The 22,269-nt window shown below is 42.7% G+C and overlaps 1 protein-coding gene across 2 annotated transcripts in view; it reads left to right on the top strand.

Annotated features, from left to right (window-relative positions):
* Positions 1-14,082, top strand: part of LOC143974982 (cilia- and flagella-associated protein 337-like) — a 59,819-nt gene extending 45,737 nt beyond the window's left edge. The window contains exons 18-26 of one of the 2 annotated variants that reach the window (XM_077476884.1): positions 23-173; positions 5,365-5,454; positions 5,560-5,618; positions 8,972-9,113; positions 10,781-10,820; positions 11,009-11,097; positions 11,682-11,842; positions 12,847-12,929; positions 13,122-14,082. In XM_077476884.1, coding sequence (XP_077333010.1) covers positions 23-173; positions 5,365-5,454; positions 5,560-5,618; positions 8,972-9,113; positions 10,781-10,820; positions 11,009-11,097; positions 11,682-11,842; positions 12,847-12,929; positions 13,122-13,284 — 978 coding nt within the window. In that variant the 3' untranslated portion in view covers positions 13,285-14,082. The remainder of the gene's footprint in view (positions 1-22; positions 174-5,364; positions 5,455-5,559; positions 5,619-8,971; positions 9,114-10,780; positions 10,821-11,008; positions 11,098-11,681; positions 11,843-12,846; positions 12,930-13,121) is intronic. The other variant, XM_077476883.1, reaches the window with a different exon arrangement.
* The last annotated feature ends 8,187 nt before the right edge of the window (positions 14,083-22,269 follow it).

The raw sequence follows: 22,269 nt of genomic DNA, 5'->3' as shown, positions 1-22,269 counted from the left end.
ATTGTTGTTATTCATTAAACAGAAAGAAGGGATGTTCTCCCTGGCTGCATCATCTTCGAATCTCATGGCTACATCAAACTGTGCTGGTGAAGTCTGTGTGTGGAGCCTTGGGTCTGGAGATGTGTTTTCTCACCTTAAGATGCCTAAGGGAGAAGAACTTGACAATGGAACAGGTAACAACTTTGATTGCTCACCTCCTACTCTCCTATCATTCTATGATTTCTAGACTGTTTCACCTTTTACATAACATATTTGGCTCGCGGTTGCACCGAGGCCCCAGTCACTTGCATATGTTGTGTTCAGTAGCACTACTGCCTACCAAACATGGCAGGGAGGATCATTTTTGGCACACAGCAAAGCAGTGTGGCAGCAGCATATGTACACCCCTGTCAGGCTGCTTTGCAGCTTGAGCTTCAAAGTATAATATCTAGTATTGGGCCTGGGCCAACTAGGGCACAGCATATATTTGGGCCGGGGTGGTAGAGGCTCCTAAAGATCTTTGAGCTTTTTTATTGGAGGACACACATTTCATAGTAAAGTCTCTTCCAAGGATAACTTTTTATTTTTAGATAAACATGTAAAATAGATAAACTTGCTGTCTTATCAATCATATGTTAAAGCCTTCTATTTATTTGTGGTATGTCATTTTATATGCACATATGGCATGTATACAATATGTGGAAGATTAAACCAGTTAGTTAGGTGCTGTCCCACCTGGGAAGGTGAGAGTTAATTCAATGTCCGGTTCCTTGGTCTTTTTGGAGGGTTTGGCCCACTTGTCCTGTGTGATATAAATTGGTAGAGAAGAAAGACTACCGCTCCAAAGTAACCCTCCAGGGCAAAAGCTCTTCCTCCTATTGATGAGCCCCAGGTGCTGGCTGTTACACACACTGTGGGCAAGTAAGCAGAACACTATGAGTAAGCACTGATCACGGTGCGAAACGCGTCAGTTTTTGTACCCTGTTATCTTCTTGCTGTGGCTTATTTGATTTGATTTGATGTGACCTACGTTGTTTCAATAAAAGACGGGATTTCAAGTCTTTCTCCAGAGTTTTTCTCTGCTTACTCGCCCACAGTGATATAAATTGGGACAGAGCGAGAGCAGTCAGTTGTCCTCCAGAGGTATTTGGGATAGGGAGAATCCCCGGAGAGTTCGAGAGAGTCCCAGTGCACCTGTGGGTTGTGAGACTCATAAAGGAATGAGGTGCAGTATGAGACCCAGAGGAGCAGGAGGATGTCATCCACCACTGCCCACATGTAGACTCCTAACTTGGGGTTTACCCTGAAGACAACAGTATTGGAGAATGCCTCCAAAGGACTTATATCTACATGAGAGCCTCTGAAGAACTATAATTACTGGAATATGCTTTTGCAGGTATGCCAGGGCAGCACTCAGTCTGTAGTTATAGTTAGGAAATAAGGAATAAATACTGACTTTGTCTGTTGGACTGTGAGATGTTTATTTTGCACTTTTTCTGAGTAAAGTTTTAAAACGTTGTTCCTGCCTGGTCTGAAGTTACTAAAGAGGTGTATCGAAAGTAACTAGCACACATATAGTCAAAGAGTGAGTCTTAACACATATGAATATATCAGCCTGGAATGGAGTAATATCAAAACACACGTGGTTACCTAGAGTAATGGAAGTGTGGCAAGTGGCTTGTCAATAGCGTCTACCTGTTATAGGTGGCACAGCCCCAGCAGTAAGAGAGATGTTGTCAGCACTCCTTCTGACAGCAGTCTGTCTCTCATAGCAGTGGGAACAGATTGCACCGCAGAGGTTCTCCATCCTGTACAGAGGTACGGAAGCTTGAGAGTAGTAGTGGAAAACACTGTACAGGTGGTTGTAGACATTGGCTTAGCGTGTCCCTCCAAAATGCAAGTTACAGAGAAGGTGTGCATTGACACGGGAGAGTTAACTGGAGAACAATTGTAATGCAATGTACAGTTCCTATTCACACCCCTTGAAATAAAATGTAAATGTTTTTTATTGGGATTTGATGTGATAGACCAACACAAAGTGGCACATAATTGTGTGAAGTGGAAGGAAAATGATAAATGGTTTTCAATATATTTTAGAAATAAATACCGTACTTATCGGTGTATAACACGCATTTTCCCCCTTAAAATCAGGGGAAAATCGTGGGTGCGTGTTATACACCGATTCCCCGCCGTTTCAAAGCTTCTCTGCCGCTCTCAGCAGCTTTCACCTATTTTCGGGCGCACTCGGCCGTTCTCGGCTATTTTCGGCTGCACTCGGCCATTCTCGGCGGCTTTCGGAATGGCCGGGTGTGGCCGAAAATAGCCGAGAGCGGCCGAGTGCGGCCGAAACTAGCCGAGAACGGTCAAGTGCGGCCAAAAATAGCCGAAAGCCGCCGAGAGCTACCGTGCACCACCGAGATACACAGGACATCCGCTCTGTATCTCGGCGTCGCCATTTTTAAATGGCAAAGACACTGACAAGGCTGCAAATGACTGACAAGGCTGCAATGGAAGGCTGGAAATTACTGACAAGGCTGCAATGCAAAGCTGTAAATGACTGACAAGGCTGCAAATGACACTGACAAGGCTGCATTAATGGGCATTTAAATGTAAGTTTTTTTCCTTAAACTTCCCACCTAAAAGCTTTTTCTTTTAAATTCCCTCCTAAACTTGGGGTGCATTTTATACGCCGGCACGTGTTATATGCTGATAAATATGGTATGTGAAAAGTGTGGTATGCATTTGTATTCAGCCCCCCCCGAGTCAATACCTTTCGCTGCAATTACAGCTGCAAGTCTTTTTGGGGATGTCTCTACCAGCTTTGCACATCTAGAGAGTGACATTTTTGCCCATTCTTCTTTGAAAAATTGCTCAAGCTCTGTCCGATTGGATGAAGAGCGTCTGTGAACAGCACTTTTCAAGTCTTACCACAGATTCTCAATTGGATTTAGGTCTGGACTTTGACTGGGCCATTCTAACACATAAAAATGCTTTGATCTAAACCATTCCATTGTAGCTCTGGCTGTATATTATGGGTCACTGTTCTGCTGGAAGGTAAACCTCTGCCCCATCCTCAAGTCTTTTGCAGACTCTAATGCCCTGTACACACGGTCAGACTTTCCGATGGAATCGTGTTGTCGGAAAATCCGATCGTGTGTGGGCTCCATCTGACTTTTTCTGTCGGAATTTCCGAAACACAAAGTTTGAGAGTTGCATCTAAAATTTTCCGACAACAAAATCCGATCATTTAAATTCCGATCGTGTGTAGACAATTCCGACGGACAAAGTGCCACGCATGCTCAGAATAAATTACAAGATGAATGTTATTGGCTACTGCCCTCTTTTTAGCCCCGTCGTATGTGTTTTACGTCACCTCATTCTGAATGATTGGCTTTTTCGACAACTTTGTGCAACCGTGTGTATGCAAGACAAGTTTGGGCCAAAATCCGTCGGAAATAATCCAACGGATTTTGTTGTCGGAATGTCAGACCATGTGTACAGGGCATTACAGGTTTTCTTTTAGGATTACCCTGTATTTGGTGCCATCCATCTTCCCATTAACTCTGATCAGCTTACCTGTCCCTGCTGAAGCAAAGCATCCCCACAACATGGTGCTGCCACCACCATGTTTCACAGTGAGAATTGTGTGTTCAGGGTGATGTGCAATGTTAGTTTTCCACCACACATAGTGTTTTGCTTTTAGGCCAAAAAGTTTAATTTTGGTCTCATCTGACCAGAGAAACTTCTTCCACATGTTTGCTGTGTCCCCCACATAGCTTTTCGCAAACAGGACTTCTTATGGCTTTCTTTCAACGATGGCTTTCTTCTTGCCACTCTTCCATAGAACCCAGATTTGTGGAGCGCACAACTAATATTTGTCCTGTGGACAGATTCTCCCACCTTAGCTACGGATCTCTGAAACTCCTCCAGAGTTACAATGGCTGCTTCTCTAATTAATGGTTTCCTTGCTTGGCCTGTCAGTTTAGGTGGATGGCCAAGTCTTGGTAGGTTTGCAGTTGTGCCATACTCTTTCCATTTTTGGATTATGGATTGAACAGTGCTCTGGGATATGTTCAAAGCTTGGGATATATTTTTATAACCTAACTCTGCTTTAAACTCTCTCCATAGCTTTACCTGACCTGTCTGGTGTGTTCCTTGGCCTTCATGATACTGTTTGTTCATTAAGGTAACAAACCTATGAGGGCTTCACAGAACAGCTGTATTCATGCTGAAATTAAATTATGCACAGGTCTACTCTATTTATTAATTAGGTGACTTCTGAAGGCAATTGGTTCATTATATTTTAGTTAGAGGTATCAGAGTAAAGGGGGCTGAATACAAATGCATGCCACACTTTTCAGATATTTATTTCTAAAAAAAAAATTAAAACCATTTATCCTTTTCCTTTCACGTCACAATTATGTGCCACTTTGTGTTGGTCTATCACATAAAAATCCTAATAAAATATATTTATGTTTTTGGTTGTAACATGACAAAATGTCGAAACTTTCAAGGGGTATGAATACTATTTCAAGGCACTGTACATAGTATACGTTCATCTCTAAGATTAGGGGCCTAGCTCAAGGTTGAGTATTCTCCTACAGCAGCCCCAGCCTTGTTGCCAGGGCATTGGTGAAGACAGCACAAATCAAAGGTACCCCATGTGTGTGTGTATGTGTGTAAAGTGACCAGTGACCAGTAAAGTGACCAGTGTATGTGTGTAAAGTGACTTAACGTAGCCCAGAAGAAACCACCCCAAATTAAGCCTCTCATGTGACCCTTGCTTGGCACCCAATGAGGAGGGAAACATGAAAGACGTGACAAACAACCACCACCCTTCCCTTATGCCCCGTACACATGACCGGACTTTTCAACATCCAAAGTCTGACGGAACGATTCCGGCAGACTATTCGATCGTGTGTGGGCTGCAACAGACTTTTGATTCGCAAAAGTCTGACAGACTTTAGAAATGGAACATGCTTCAAATTTTTCCGCCAGAACTCTGCCGGACCCAGTTCCTACCGAGAAATTCGCTCGTGTGTATGCTATTCCGGACTAAAACCGACGCTAGTGCAGCTATTGGCTACTGGCTATGAACTTCCTTATTCGAGTCGAGTCGTACGTCATCACGTTCGAATCCATCGGAGTTTGGTGTGATTTTGTGTGGCCAAGTCCGCTCATTCGGAAAGTCCGTCAGAATTCTGCCAGAACTCCGTCAGAACTCCTTCGAAAGTCTGTCGGACATAAGTCTGGTTGTGTGTACGCGGCTTAACAGGTATTTTTGCTGATTACATTAACAGGACTTTCTTATTTAAAGATGAACTCCAGCTAATGTTTCTCCACTATACATGTAATCATGTATTTGCTTATGTTTTTTTTGTGCAGATGACTTGATCATCAACAAAGTTCTTTTCATGGGCTCAAGAGTTGAGAGACGAAAGGAAGCTGCAGTTTTAATAGCCAGTGGACCTAAAGGTGAGCTCTGATTATAAGTAAAAAAATAACAAGTATGACCAGAATATGCTTGCTTGGACCAATACCAGTTACCTTTAACTGCAAATATGCCTTTGTTTGTTTTAGGAAATATTACCTTCTGGAGTATTGCTGGTGGGGGCAAAGTCTTTGGAAGGTTTGCAGGTGTAAGTAATTCATGGCAATTTACCCAAACTAAATTTTATGATGTGCAGTTTGCTTTTTGCGTTTGAGGTGGAGATGAACACGGTTTAATGGCGTGTCTTTCAAGTCATTCAGGAATTGAGAAAACTCAAATTTTTGATTGAGCCTGTGGTTTCATCTAATTATGTTTCTGTATTTTTGTATGATGCAGGTAACAGTAATGCTGTACCACCTACCCGCCAGTTAATTCTATATGCGGATCTTATTATATAGAGATTACATGTTGCCACCAGAATTTTATCTAAAAGGACAAGCAGCAACTACCATAGTAAGGATAGAAAAATATCCTCACAAAAATTACAGAAAGATATGAGAAAGGCATGTTCCAGCCAAAATGGGGAGGATTCTGCTTTGGGTCCAGTTCTCCTTTAAAAATATGTAGATTGGTTGATGTAATGGCTCCTTTTTGCATTTGTAATGCTCTGTTCAAAACCGAGTGCGCTAAAGCAGAGGTCCATATATATAATCTACAATTAAAGAATGGGGACAACAATAGGCTTTGTCTTTGTTTTTAAAATCACAATGGGAAATGGATTGCTAGATAATGTATGTAAAATATACCTTAATAAGGATAGATAGATAGATAGATAGATAGATAGATAGATAGATAGATAGATAGATAGATAGATAGATAGATAGACAATAGTAATATCGGGGAATTCAGCTCAGTTGTAGAAGCATTTGTAGTGAGTCCCCAACCAATGTGGTTTTCAAGGCTTTCAAGCTTCTGCTTTGGCAGCACTTCTGCTTAGGCCGTAACCCCTTGCTTTTGGCTTCTGGTCCCCCAGACTACCTTTCAAAGTACCTCTGTGTTTCCAGTTGCAGCCCTTTCTCAGCTCTCATGGCCGAGGGTCTCCTGGCTCCCCAGCTGATTGAGTTGCAGCACCCTGCTGTAAAAAAAACAGCATTTTGCCTGCACATGATTGGATAATGCAAATCAGCAGAGCTTTACCACATTTACTGGAGGACAGTATGAGCACCCCAGAAATGACCCTTTTTGGAAAGAAAACACCCCAAGGTAATCTAATATTTCTAGAAATTTTTAGAAATGAAAAAACATACTGGTATTAAGGGGGTTAAGGCAATTTTTTCTACCTGCGATGGTAGAAAAAAATGTGAAAACAGGCAGGAGGACCAGTTAGGTGACAGCATCTGCAGTCAGAAAATACAGTTACTTCTAGATTCACCCCCAGTAAATCCCAATGTAAAAGTACTAATAATTACAAATAGCACATTATTTCCATGAGCAGATGACCCCCTGGCTATGACAAATCATATTTCTTTGTCTCTCAGTCCCGTTAAATGCATTATAGATAAGGGCCAAAAAACATGGATATTCCCCACTACAGGAAAACAATGAAGCAGGAGTGCTCCAGGCATTGCAGAGGGGTGAATGAAAAGGGAAGTGATATCTGCTAACAGCTAATGATTGTCCGACTACTGACCTGGCTGCCTGTGTAGTACTTTATCTCCTCCAGGATAAGCATAATGCCGTGTACACACGAGCGGAATGTCCGGCAGAAAAAGTCAGACCGAATCTTTTCATCGGATATTCCAATCGTGTGTAAGCCTCATCTGACTTTTTTTTCCAAAAATTCTGATGGACCTAGAAATAGAACATGTTTCAAATCTTTCCAACGGAATAAATTCCTAATCGGGAAATCTGTTCGTCTGTATGCTGTTCTGATGGACCAAAAACGACGCATGGGCAGCTATTGCCCACTGGCTATTGAACTTCCTTTTTCTAGTCCCATCGTACGCATTGTACGTCACCGCGTTCTAGATGATTGGACTTTGGTGTGACCGTGTGTAGGCAAGAACGTTTCAGCGGAATGCCATCGGAAAAACCGTCAGAGTTTATTCTGACGGAAAAAAACGGTCGTGTGTACACGGCATAAGAGTTTTGAAGAAGCTTTAGGACTTCTATAGAAGACAATATTTGATATGTTTTACAGCTTAAAAATGTCTCTTAATTTATTAATTAGTGATCTATGAGCACTTTCTTTAAATCTGTAATAGAACTCCTGTGTTTCTGCTATTTGTCAGGATATCTTGGAAATAGGGAAAAAAATGAAAGGCGCATGTACAGAAAATTACATGGCTACATGCTGATATAGCTACATCAAATCTTGAGGTCTCAGCAGCCCCAGAAGTGCCCATGTAGGTCAAGTATAAAAGGAGAATAGAAAAGGCAAATTGTCAGTATTCCCTAGTTGTAGAAAGGCAACACAGGGCCTGGCTTAGGAGGAGACAGGCTGCCTTTTGTTTCATTACCTTAACATATTTTACAACCCATAAGCATGTAAGCAAAACATTCTGTATATTTCATCCCTTTATTTGAATTGAAGTTTTATTTAAATTAAAGTTTCTGAATCTTGTGCAACTAAAAGGAATTATAGTAAAAAAAAAGGCACCAGAAGTGTGGCCCAGGGCCCAGGGCAGAGCCAAACTGGAATCCGCCACTGTACTGTACAAACACTGTGTGGTAAAATTCTGGTTGTCACCTGTAAGTCCATTCACTTCCATGGTCCAGGTAATCCATAGCTTATAACAATGGTCTCCAAACTGCTGTCCTGGGGTCAGATGCAGCCCTTTGCTTGCCTTTATCTGTTCCTTGGGGCACTCTTCCTCCCACTGATACGAGGGACTATTTATCTTATAATATTAGCCATAGAGTGTCTTTTGATGCTTTTGTAGATTGTTGAAATTGGTTTAAAGGGTTGGTCCACCTTTACCAAACCACATTTACTTATCTATGGAAGTAAGGGGCATCTGTAAATAAAAATAAACTGTTCATCTTTGCCCTTGCTATAGGTGTAGGCCATTTATATGAAGTTTGGCTGAAAAGGTCCCAGAGTTGGCATCATTCCATCATGTCGTGTTGTTAGGACACATTCTCAGCTGACTTAAACCTCTTGCATGTGCTCTCTCTGGCCCCTGTCACAGTAGCTCTGACCTCAGAAATGCTGTGATGGGGACACAGAAGACTGCACATGTGCAGGGGTTTGAGAGCTCATTCTTGTGATGGTGGGGGTGAGCAGTAGTAGCTGAGAGTCTTAGCAACATCCTAGCAACAAGCCAGGATGGGAAAATGCCATCTCTGGGAGATTTTTGGCCAGGCTTCAGGAGGTATGCAGTTTTTTGGTGAAAGTGAACTAACCCAATAAGCTTTAGTGTTGCAGAGTCTTGTCTAAATGGTGAAATGTTCTCCAGAAATGCTTTACAATATTTGGACACCATATAAAAATGTATTATAAGAAAAATAAAATTGCACTTTTAAGTTTTTCATCTGTACTGTTTAATTGTCTCACTATAGTCACATTACAAGTCTGTTGTGAGTGATATAGCCATCAGTGAAGATGATTCAATCCTGTGCGCAGCTGATGAGTACTTCTATGTCTACATTTGGAATATTTTAGAGTATGCCTTGACGGGACCAGAGGAAAAACCACCTGTCTGTAAGTTATTTCCCCAAATTTCTGCCTCAATACCGATTTAATATGTAATTCTTGGATTCAATTTATACATACAAAGAAAAGGCTATATATAAACAATGTAATGGCCAATTTACCTTACATTCGCCAAAATCTGTGGACATTTGCAAAACCTTTGCTTGTGAAAATGACATTCCCTGACATTTGGCAACATTTGTTCTGTAACATTCGGCTTTTAAAATGAATTTATGTTCTCTGATCAATCACCTGTTGCTGGAAACAGACAGCTTCTCCCCAAGTAGTTTACAAGCCACCAATCATACCAGCACACTGACAAATAACTCTTAGTCTAGGGAATGTCTTTTTAGGGTTTATTGCTGAAGAACTTTAACAGGAGGATGGGGATTGAGGTCACAGGATAATCCAAAATGTTCAGAAAAAACATAAGAGGACAAATTTCTTTATTCTCTCCCAGGAGCTGCTTTCTAGGAAGTAGCAGGGGATGGTTAGAATGTCACCCAGCTGCCGACCATAGGGCAATCCTTGGCCACTGATCCCTTCTGCTTTGCTAAGCTATCAGTCCCCAGTAAGATCTTTACTCAGTGTCCTTGGAGCTGTCTGCCATTCAGCCTCCATAGGTAGATCTTTCATGAGGGAGATAACAAAATCCTTCTCCAGACCAGTGTCCTTCAGGAGTTATGCCTCCTCAGCAATTCTTCTAAGGCCCTCTCCCCAGCAACCACTGAGGCTCAAACTGTAGTGTCTTGTCGGGATGAATCAAATAAAAGACTGCATGGCCGCACTCTGTTGACACCTTTAAGACAGTTTAAAAAGTCTTCTGGCACAAAGACATAAGAGCCAAAGGATCAATGAAAAGCTGACATGTTTCACACCACTATGCTTAGTCATAGCCAGCACCTGTTTCCATTAGCAGGTGGGATGCATAATGAGATGTCTGCCTAGAGTGGTGTACTTTTGTTGTTTGTAGTCTCTTGTCCCAGCGATCCTGCTTCTAGGATGCAGGGAGAAGCAACCAGACTCTCAGCTTAGAACCCTGATGAGACCAAACCATTCAACAACCACTCCACTCCCTACAGTGAAGCCAAAAACTAGATCTTCCTATCAACTAGGAGAACACTACAGCTAGAAGACTTGAAAAGTCACTGTTGTAATGTGGCTAAAGCAAGGAGAGCACATCCCCCATTGAGTCCTATGTGAGCACATACAGTAGGTCTTGGCTGAGGCTACTTTTTTGTCACTCCCGGAATCCCTTGCCTTTCGTACAGATCTTCACTAAAATGCTGGATTAGCTAATGTACTGCGATAAAAGGGTCTGCTAAGGTTGCCTAAAAGGGGCAGTGTGTAGATATAAACAGCTTTTCTGACACATGTGTTTTGTATGAATTAACTTGAGGGCAATAATCAGCACTTTAAGAATTTCAGGGATTTTACATTTAAAAAAAACCCCCTCAGGTTGGCCAAATGTCTATGGGGAATGATCGAATGCATATATATTACATCTTTTAGTTAGACGCTTGTGGCAGGTCATAGCAGTGTGGTAATTAGCAGAGGCTGGATTCTCGGTTAATTTCTGGCCTCCCTTATAAATATACACCGGCTACAAAAGTAATGCGCTTATAGAAATTATCGCATATGTACATTATATTTTTTCTTTTCTTTTCTCTAAACAGTACTTCACTGCTGGAGAGCACATCTTTGTGCAATTAGCAGGTAAGAAACTAATATACTGTATATGCAATATTTCATATTTAACCGACAAGAATCTATACATTTTTATGTAATTTAATTTAGACCTAAACATCATAATTAAAATATATAGAAAAACACTATACTCTCCCTTTAAAGAAAATCAATTTATCAATCAACATATTGCTGTGCTTTTTTTGCTATCTATACAGAGTTATACCAGTGGTAAAGCATAAGGTAATAGTCACATCATCCCAAGACTGCACAGTAAAGCTTTGGACAATGCATGGAGAATATATAGGTAAGGTGTCAAATGTGTTATTTATGAATGAGGTTGTGTCTGCAAGGGTAGCTTCTGTATTTTTGTCATGGGTCTATTTTAAATTAAATGTATATGACATTTTACATGACGTATGACAGGATTGTATGCTAAGACCTGGGATGGTTCTTTTTGATGCTAAGAATTGAAGAATTAATCATCCAAGGTTTGGATTATGTTTGCCTTTGAGCTCCTGTTTTTGGGTATATATCTTTAAAAAGTTATAAAACTGTAGTAACTAACAATAATATTAAACTGGTGCCAGTGGATAAGGCTGTTCATTTTTAAATCGTTTTTTGTATGTCCAGTAGAGCTCCTTTATCTAGGCCACCCAATGTATAGAACGTCCAACTTAAATCCTGCTTCAACTAGGAGGTAATATTTGTCCCTATCCTTCAGTACAAGATCCTCACCGGATGGCAATGCAAGACATAGAAAAAATATAAAAATACAGATATTAGAGTCACATTTAATTACCTGTACTTTGAAGGTTTTGTTATTTCTTATACTTGTATGAAACTTATTTAGACTATACAGTGGGACAGTGATGTGTAATTACTTTCTAGGGACATTTGGACAACGTAAACCATGGTGTATTAAGCACACTGAAGTCAAGACGGAAAGCAGCAATAACAATTGTATCTGTAAGGAACAAGCGTCACCTGCTGTGTGTGAATCTAGACAAGAGTCAGAAGAAGAACAGGCACAGCAAAACACTAGCCCAGAGGTAATATCATTGAAGCCAAATTGCCAAATGGAACCACTTGTCAGCAGGTGACATGTAAATGGCCTAATCTGCTACTTGGGATGTAGTTTGGGTTGCTGTTTCCACAGGTTCAAGGTGAATCCTGCAGGATTGAGATTTGCACTCCTGACCATGTTTTGCACAGACTGAGATAAACCATAATGTACTACATTTCATTTTGAAATATAGCCACCAGGCTTGTGCATACACCAGTTAGGTCTAATATTCCTGATTAAATTTGAAACTTATATTGGCCAATTTGAAACTGATGTATCATCTGCAATATCCTAATTATTGTAGTAAAACCCAAGCCTGTGTGCTGTTTCTAGTAAATTTAGGCCTAGCCTTGCTATTTAACAATTGTCCTACTGTTGGCTAATTTCCCACTACTGTATCATCTCGTGTCTCCTTATTCGTGTAGTAAAACACCTGCATATTCTTTGTCTCTGGTACATTTTAGCCTATTATCCCTGATTAAAACTGTCCAGCTACTAGACAGTTTTACACTGCTGTATCCTCTGCAATATCTGTAATTATATAGTAAAGCCCCAGCCTGTGCTTATTGTCTCTAGTACATTTAAGCATAGCCTTGCTATTCAAAATAATCTTACCGCTGCCCAATTTTACACTGATGTGTCACCTGTGCTCTCCTTAATCTTAATGAGAGCATGAAAATGGCCTGCAGCAAGACTGTTTTTCACCAGCGACAGCCTCAGCAAAATATTGGCCAATTCCTTTTGGGGGCTTCACAGAATTACACAATTTCTTTATATAATTTTTTTTTTCAAACTTATGTGGATGCAGATATATTACTTTGACCTGGGAAAAAATATAGCCCCCCCTAGTCAGCAGTTAAGCCCAATTTCCACAGCTAAGCTTGGTTGCTTTTGTGACCTCTGGTCCTTCAACACTCGTCAGGATTGGTGAAAGCTGTTATTTGATTGCATATAAGAAGACCCTTAAAATATATCATTTTTGTGTTTCAGGGAGAGGTATTTTCCATCCCAGTAGATGAAACAGACATTGCAAAAGATCTAAGGGAGATAAACACACACAACTCCAAAAACAGGTAGTCTGTTTTCTTTATCATTGCAAGGTAACTGGGTTACAGTATTAAACTTTGTTACATAACTGAATCTTACTGACAGCAGTGGGTAGGTTACATATTTTTGAACTTAGCTAAATTATGGTATAACGCATATTTTTAGTGCATTCAATATTTTGTGTATGTTTGTATGACTCTCATTGTCTTCTTTATCAGGATAAAAACTGTGGGCTCTAAGCAGTTGGAACTCCAGCAGTCTTGGGGAAGACTCAATGCTTATAAATCCTTACAAATTTGTGACTTGATGCCAGTGCCAGCTACCATCCGGAAGCCAAACCTAAGAGCAGAACTCAATGACCCATATGACCTGGCATTCTAGCTCTGTTAGTCATCAGTAACTCATGATCCAGTGGCTGTTCTAACTTGGTGCATCGGGTCTGCCTAAATAACATTCAAGACTGGATGTTGCTGGAGATACTGTAAATGTGATTCCTGATGAAAAAGCTTTAGTAACCAAAGCAACAGCCTCTCTCATCAAGGGGCCAAGGTTTCAGAGAAGGATGCTATGTAATTTTTGTAACAGAAACTTCCACAAGTAATCACGACAGCATACATATAACTATAATTGCTCAACACAAAACAACAATATATTGTAAAACAATAAAATCATGCATACTTGTAAAACAGGTCTGTAAAGTGATGGTATCAACTGGCAGGTTATTTAAGCGACAATGAGATCAAAGAGTTCTGTTACCCCCAGAATTATAGAGCGTCTCTTACTTTTAATGCACAAATATAACTAACCTATGGGATCCCCTTCTATATATGCCTGTATAAAACATTAATGTATAATTATTATTTTGCTTCATGAAGAATATACAACATAGATGGAATACAAGATCTTGTAGAGTGCTAGGGAACACTCAAAGGCAGGTCTCACATCTCTGTTGTACTTTACAGGTAAAACCATAAGTACCATTTTAGTTCTGTCACGCTCAATTATGAAACAAAGATGTATATCAGGATGTATTTACTCTACTGTATGTAAACTAATTATAATGTTCCTTTCAATATGTGAACATAGCAGCATTTATAATATGCAGGAGGAACCAAATCGCTGAGAAAAAAATAGGTATAAAATAATATATTCCAAACTGTGTAGTGTATACTTGTTATATTTCCCAGTGTTTACAGAGCGTACAACCTTATCATGTTCATTTTTCTATATATTATTTTTTACCTATAACACGTTGCTAATTTTTCAAGTTATATTTAGTTACCTTTCTTTCCTGTTTCATTGTTTTCCACTTTGGTATGTCCCTTAATTGTTAACTTACAATTTTAAATGGGCTCTGCCTCTCACCTACCAGGCCAGAGATGGGGTTCATGGTGCAACTCCCCACGCAATGCCCCACTCCCACCCATGAACACACTGCGCATGGCAGTAGCCCTTGTTCAAGCTCTGAGTGCAGGGGCAGGAAGGAATCTGTAGACGCCACTAGGAGACCCTTGCTGTTACTTATAAATACAAAAGCCGGCTTCTGTTTTTTAAGTGAAAGTGGACAGTGCTGAGCACAGGGCCAGCTGTTGTGGTTGAAAAAAGCCCTGCACATTCCATACCTAGCTGATCCCTGTGGAAGTGTAGAATCATAGTAACCACTGCTACTACACTGATCCTCACTGTCTTTTGGGTCCAGTTCCACTGGGCTCAGCAGAGGCCGATTTATAAGGGGTGAACGGGTGTTGCCCCCCTAGTTTGCATGCGGGGCGCTGGACTCATAGCTTTCTATGAGGTTTTTTCAAGCACATGATTAGAGCCTGAGGCTCTAATTGGCTTGAAAAAGGTTGGGCTTGGGGAGCAGAACCCACCCACTTGTGACACTAGCAAATCAATATTTGCTATTGATTTCCATCTTCTCCTCCCAGCCAATCAGGGCAGGAGGCAGATCTGAAGAAGACTGGGTTGGCCAGGAGGGGAAGCTGCATTGGTGGAGATGTGAGTAGGGGTTTTGTTTGCTGCCCCCCAAAAAAAGTTTAGCACCAACCATTACTGACTGGGCTATTGAGTAAACACCTTGTATTTTTGTCAATGAATGCAACCTCTGGACAAGGTGGAGATTGTGTCACTGTCCCGCCTATTCCTCTCACCCAAGCATAAAGTTTTGCATTCATTGAGATAAATGCCATTCTTTGAATGGCACCAATGCCAGGTGAGTGACCCGTGTTCATTATGAGAAAGGCAGCCATTCTTAATGGGACACAGAAGACTGTGAGGATCACTTTAGTAGGCTACTACAGCTATTCTCCATTTCCAAAATGATCGACCAGGTATGGCACATGCATACTGCCCAGTTGGACCAATATAACTATGCAAAACAATTCCTGAAGTTCAGCTTTAAGTAGTATTGTGAAAACATGGTATACTTTTTTTGGCATTGTAAAATATGTAAAGTCTTGAAGTAGTCTCAATGCCAAATCAAGCTATATTCAGTCGAGTTGGTAATGTTCATTGTTTTTAGAAAACAAGAAAGCCGGGTTACAAATAACACCTGTAATGTAGAAAGATTTCCTCTAGAGGGCAGCAGAATAGCTTATTGTAAAATAGATATGAATTTTCTACTGTCAAGGTGAAAAAAGTCCCTGGTATCTGCTATTTATATAAAATAAACCGGCAAATATTGCCACTTTTACCTGCATACACTGCCTATTTGTCATCATGGCAGGTGTTGAAAAGACAAATATGCGTAATTGCAGAGATTTGAATGTGCAGTAGTAAAACGAATAATTCCCTTTTTTTTCCCCAGAATGTCAAAATCAGATTGGGTCTATCAGCTGCAATGTTCTCAAATGTGTACCAAGACTTGGATTTCAAAATATAAATGGAACAGGCGTTATTGGTGACTGATGAGTAGCTTCTTCATTAAGTAACATCTTTCAGGCTGCTCACCCCTGTATCCTCATAGAAATGAATGGGACTGCCTGCATGCAGATGCCCAGAACACCTGGGCATCCCTTGCAGGCAGATGGAACTTTGTATGGGTGAACAGATAGGTACACCTGTGTGAATGCGGTTATACTTCACAGCAGCCCAGAGACATGAATGAAGTGCGGTGACATGCGATGCTTTCCAGTGTGCTGCAGTAAAATTCGACATGTCTGCATTTTACCGCAGCTCACCGCATCAATCCACTGCAGTGTGAATGGGGCACTCAGAAAACAATTGCCTTTGGATCATTTTAGCATGAGGCTTGTGTGAGCAGTCTCTAAAATCTTAGTTGAGAAAACTTACTCACCAGGATAAGTATCCTTATTTTCAGTTGAGCCCCATGGAATTTGAAACATACAGCCACATGGCCAAAAAGACAAGGGGATTCAATGAAGGGAATTCATTTATGTTATTTTTTTTTTGTGTGCTGTAGGTCCTTTTAAAACTACCTCCCCATAAAACTAAGCATTTGCCAGGTTCGGCAACAGTACAACATGTACTTTTTTATTTATTATTTTTTTATTTCCATTTCAAACACAAATACAAAAAGAATAAATATAGTCAGGCATTTTAGCTCTTAAAAAAAAAAAAAAGGAAAAACAATTCAAACAATCAACAAATATGTAAATTAAATATTAATATCTCTGCTTATAGAGCAATTTTTTTATTTTTATGAAAACAATAAAAGAAAAAGAGGAAAAAAAAACAAAACAAAAAAATAATTAAAAAACAAAAGGAGGAAGAGGGAAAGGAAGAGGAGGGAAAGCAACAGGGAGGGAGGGAGGAAACAATACAACACCTTCAACAAATTCAGGTAGGTTCTTACTACTACCTGGCACTAGGATAGTGACAGAATTTACTGCCAGTTTGCAGATTAGGAAACTGGTGGTAATTAGGAACAACCCTAAGCTGGCACAGAGAGAGACATCAATACTCAGAGTGGGGCAATTTATAATGGGAGTTGGGCAGTTGTAAGGTTCCTGGAGTTCTACTTTACCTGTAGAATTCTCTCTTCTCTGGAAAGGGTTAATTTACCCGCAAATATGCACATCATTTCCTCAGTCTTTAGTTCCCGTATATGCATGTCGTAATTTCTACTTTGGTTAGCCCCAAGCTGGCAGCACATTGAACAGAAATGGCCAATTTCTCTTGCCACTAATTACTGAGTCCTAACATAGGCACACATCTGCCATATATTAAGTAGGAATTCTTATACACTGTATTAGGCTCACTGTGGAATATATCTTAAGGAAAATGCATTTATCAGTGTATTGTAAGTTACAAAAACACGTGCCGAAGGTTAGAAATTCAATTCATAGAGCAGACTTTCACAACCTTTTAACCCTAGAGCAAACCCAAAAAAAAATTTTCAGGTCCCGAGTAGTGATGGCCGAACGGTTCGCGGCGAATTTCGGCTGTTCGCGGTCCGCCCGTTCGGCGGACTATTGGCGCCGTTCGCCAGGCGGACTTCCGTGTTTTTACTGTGTAAAAGAACTTTGACCTGATGACACATCCATCATGGGGTACAGGACAGCCAATTGAGACATTACAGCACATGGACACTTGGACATTCCCCCTAACCTATAAATACACCCGATCCGGCGGCCATTTTACATTCTTTCTTCTGTCACTATAGGGAAAGGTTGCTGTGTGGAGCAGGGAGAGATAAATCGCTAGCTATTTGGTACACAAAAGTTATTTTCAGGACTGGTATAGGTGTAGTTCACAGTTCAGGATATAGGTTTGCTGTGCTACTGATTGTTGCAGCAGCCTGAGTGTCTTTTGTCAGTTTAGAGAAAGGGACAGAACGCTGTGTGCTGCTGTAGGGACAGCCAGATTAGTCATCATCATTAGCTGTTACTATCAGGTCCACAAAAGTGCTATTCCAGTAACCAGTTATTGTTCCAGCAGCCTCTGTTTTGCCAGTTTATATAGGGACAGGCAGGAAGCAGTGTGTCAGGCAGTGAGGGTCAGTTTAAACAGTAGCTGTTACTATTAAGCCCCATACACACTATCAGATTATCTGCTGAGTTTTTCCTTCAGATTTACCAAAACCATATAATATGAGGTCAAACCTTAGGAGTTTCAATGTGTATGCAATCAGGCAGGCCCTTCTACTACATGGTTTTGGTAAATCTGAAGGAAAAACTCAGCAGATAATCTGATAGTGTGTACGGGGCTTTAGTTCCACAAAGGTTCTTTTCAGGACTGGTATCAGTGGTATGGTAATAGGCTTGTACACGTATATTATTCTTTCTTCCAAATATAGAAAGAATATTATACTTGACTGCTGCCCTTCTGCTGCAGTCTGCTAATCATTCACAACTCACTTGTTCCACAAAGCTCTTTATCAGGACTGGTAACTTGGTCTGTCTAGGGTGCTACAGTACATAGGGTTGAGCGAGGTACAGTCTGCTATTCTATAAGGACTGGTATCGGTCCACAATACATAGGGTTGAGGTGCACTACTGCTGACTGCTGCCCTATACTGCAGCAGTCCTTCATTGGTATAGGGACTGACGTACAGTCTGCTAATCACTCACACACAACCTACTTGGTCCACAAAAGTCCTTATAAGGACTGGTAACTTGGTCTAGGGTGCTACAGTCCATAGGGTTGAGTGAGGTACGGTCTGCAATTCTATAAGGACTGGTATCGGTCCACAATACATAGGGTTGAGGTGCACTACTGCTGACCGCTGCCCTATACTGCAGCAGTTCTTCATTGGTATAGGGACTGACGTACAGTCTGCTAATCACTCACACACAACCTACTTGGTCCACAAAAGTCCTTATAAGGACTGGTAACTTGGTCTAGGGTGCTACAGTACATAAGGTTGAGTGAGGTACAGTCTGCTATTCTATAAGGACTGGTATCGGTCCACAATACATAGGGTTGAGGTGCACTACTGCTGACCGCTGCCCTATACTGCAGCAGTCCTTCATTGGTATAGGGACTGACGTACAGTCTGCTAATCACTCACACACAACCTACTTGGTCCACAAAAGTCCTTATAAGGACTGGTAACTTGGTCTAGGGTGCTACAGTACATAGGGTTGAGTGAGGTACAGTCTGCTATTCTATAAGGACTGGTATCGGTCCACAATACATAGGGTTGAGGTGCACTACTGCTGACCGCTGCCCTATACTGCAGCAGTCCTTCATTGGTATAGGGACTGAGAGCTTTGTCACAGGGTCATTTAAAAAATGACAGGCAGAGGAAGAGGCAGGCCCTTCCGCAGGGGTGGTAGGGGTAGGGCAGGAGCAACAGGCTTGAGCCAAAGTGGGAAGTTGCAGAAGCTGCATTCAATTACTTTAAAGGACGCACCAGACTTGGTTGAATGGCTCGCTCAGCCTTACTCTTCTGCACCCTCCTCATCCTCTCGATCTGCACCCTCTTCTTCACTCTCTGCTATGTGCACCCCCAAAGACACTACCACCAACAACACCACCACCACATACCTTCCGCTTGAGTCACAGGAATTATTTTCCGATCCATATCAAGAGGACATTTCTGATGCGCAGCCACTCTTGGTATTGGATCAGGAAGAGGAGGTAGCAACAACCGCTACTCAGCAGTCTGACGACAGTACCCAGATCAGCCCAAGGAGGAGGTTGGTTCCCGGTGTTACTGCCTACTCCGAGATCTCTACTTATAGGGATGGGGAAGGTGACATTGATGATGACGTGTCTAGTGATGTCACGTGGGTGCCCACAAGAGAGGAAGAGGAAGGGAGTTCAGAGGGAGATATGGACCAGCAGATAGGGAGGAGAAGCAGGAATAACTTACATTGCACAGGAGGGACAAAGCAGACTGCAAATGTATCAGGAGCGAGTCATCGACCATGTACGGTCACATCTGGCGCTCCCAGGACACCGGCACATGGCTCCGCAGTGTGGGCTTTTTTTAACGTGTCCGCTGCTGACAATAGCGTTGCCATCTGCAATCTTTGCAGTCAATGCATTAGTTGCGGTAAGCCCAACACTCACCTAGGGACGACCGCCTTAAGAAGGCACATGGGCAGCCATCACCGAGCCGAGTGGGAGCAACGGAACACACAAAGCCACACTGCAGGCTCTCACCATCCAGCCTGGTCTTCTACTTCTCCTTCTCCTCTCTCCTCACAATTGTCCTCCACTCCACCTTCCATCACGCCAAGCTCACGTTTTTCTGCAAAAAGACAGGCTTCCGTGGGCCTAATGTTCGAGCGTAAAAAAATGATGACGCCGGATAACCCTCTTGCCCAACGGTTGACGGCTGGCTTGTCAGAACTCATAGCCCGCCAACTACTGCCATATAAACTGGTGGACTCGGAGGCCTTTCGAAAATTTGTGGCCATTGGAACACCACAATGGAAGGTCCCAGGAAGGAAGTATTTCTCAGAGAAGGGCATCCCAGAGCTATATGGCCATGTTCAGCGGCAAGTGAATGTATCTCTGGCACACAGTGTCGGTGCCAAGATACATCTGACCACAGACACGTGGTCTAGCAAACACGGGCAGGGAAGGTATATCACTTTTACTGCCCACTGGGTGAACCTTCTGACGGCCGTCAAGCATGTAACCCGTGGCACCCGTGTAGATTTGGTTTTACCGCCACGGATTGCATGCAGGCCTGACTTTTCTTCTCCTCCTCCTCCTCCTACTCCATCCTCCTCCCTCTCCTCCTCAGCTGACTCCTCCTTTTCCGCTGCTAGCGTCTCTTCCGCTGCGCCGCCCAAGCTCCCCAGAACCTATTCGACATGCCAGGTGAGACGTTGCCATGCCGTGCTGCGTCTGTTGTGCCTGGAAGCCAAGAGCCACACTGGCCCGGCACTCCTTTCAGCTTTGCGTTCACAGGCAGATCAGTGGCTAACACCGCTCAATTTGACAGTTGGAAAAGTGGTGTGTGGAAACGGTGCCAATCTGCTTAGCGCATTGAAACAGGGCAAAATCACGCACGTGCCATGCATGGCACACGTCTTAAACTTGGTCGTGCAGCGATTCGTTGTCAAATACCCTGGGGTCCAGGACATCTTGCGGCAGGCAAGGAAAATCTCGGCCCATTTCAGAAGATCTTACACGGCCATGGCTCGCCTTGCTGACATTCAGCGGCGACACAATCTGCCGGTCAGACGTCTTATTTGCGATTGCCCGACGCGATGGAACTCAACCTTCTATATGCTTGATAGGCTGCTCCAGCAGAAACGTGCAGTTAACGTCTACCTGTATGAACTCTGCGGCAGAACCGGTTCTGGGGAGCTGGGTTTTTTTTCACCGCGCCAGTGGCTGCTTATGCGCGACGCATGCAGACTTCTGCGCCCATTTGAGGAGATCACCAAACTGGTCAGTCGCAGCCATGGCGCCATCAGTGACATGGTACCTTATGCCTTCTTTATGGAGCGTGCATTGCGTCGTGTCATTGATCAAGCTGTGGAGGAGCAGGAGCGGGAAGATGAGGAAGTCGCAATGCTGGATGAATACCAGGGGGGGCTACTCTATCTGAGACAAGTCAACAACAGGAGTCTGAAGAGGAGTCAGTGGAGGATGGTGCCGGGGCGGATGAGGAGGAGCAAGAAGAGCATGCTTTAAACCTTTCTGGGATCCCTGTTGTGCGTGGATGGGGAGAGGAGAATGAAGAGGACGACATTATCCTGGATGATGAGCAGGAGCCAGGCCACCACACCGCTTCCACTTTAGTGCAAATGGGGGCCTTCATGCTCCAGTGTTTTAATAGGGACCCCCGTATAAAAAGCATAAGGGTCAAGGACCAGTACTGGGTGGCAACGTACTTAGACCCCCGGTATAAACACAAAATGGCGGAAATGTTACCGCCGTCGCAGAGGGCTGTCAGAATGGAGCACTTCCAGGCCTTGCTTCGAGAAATGCTGCATTCTGCTTTTGCGTGCGCTGGCAGAGGAGCAATTCCCACTCCCAGAGAAGTAGTTGGGGGTACCAATCCAACAGCGCCTGCAAGAAGAGGCCGGTTTGAAGATGTGTTGGTGACTTCGGATATGAGGTCATTCTTTCAGCCAACCCATCGACAGGTGTCATCCGGATCCAGCATCAGGGAACGCCTAGACCGTCAGGTGTCTGACTACATCGGGTTAACGGCCGATGTGGACGCTCTGAGGAGTGATGAACCCCTGGACTACTGGGTGGGCAGGCTTGACCTCTGGCCAGAGCTTGCCCAATTTGCAATGGAACTGTTGGCTTGCCCCTCATCCAGTGTCCTGTCCGAAAGGACGTTCAGCGCAGCAGGGGGGATCGTGACCGATAAGCGTACTCGCCTAGCTCACGACAGTGTTAACTACCTCACATTTCTAAAAATGAATGAGGCATGGATCTCGGAGGAATTCAACACATGTGACCAGTAGACCATGTATATGTCTATAAACA

Source organism: Lithobates pipiens, unplaced genomic scaffold (assembly GCF_037356315.1).
Source record: "Lithobates pipiens isolate NorthernLeopardFrog02 unplaced genomic scaffold, aLitPip1_a1.2 Scaffold_13, whole genome shotgun sequence".
Lineage (NCBI taxonomy): Eukaryota > Metazoa > Chordata > Amphibia > Anura > Ranidae > Lithobates > Lithobates pipiens.
Note: the sequence above shows the minus strand (reverse complement) of the source record. Positions and strands in the feature narration are given on the sequence as shown.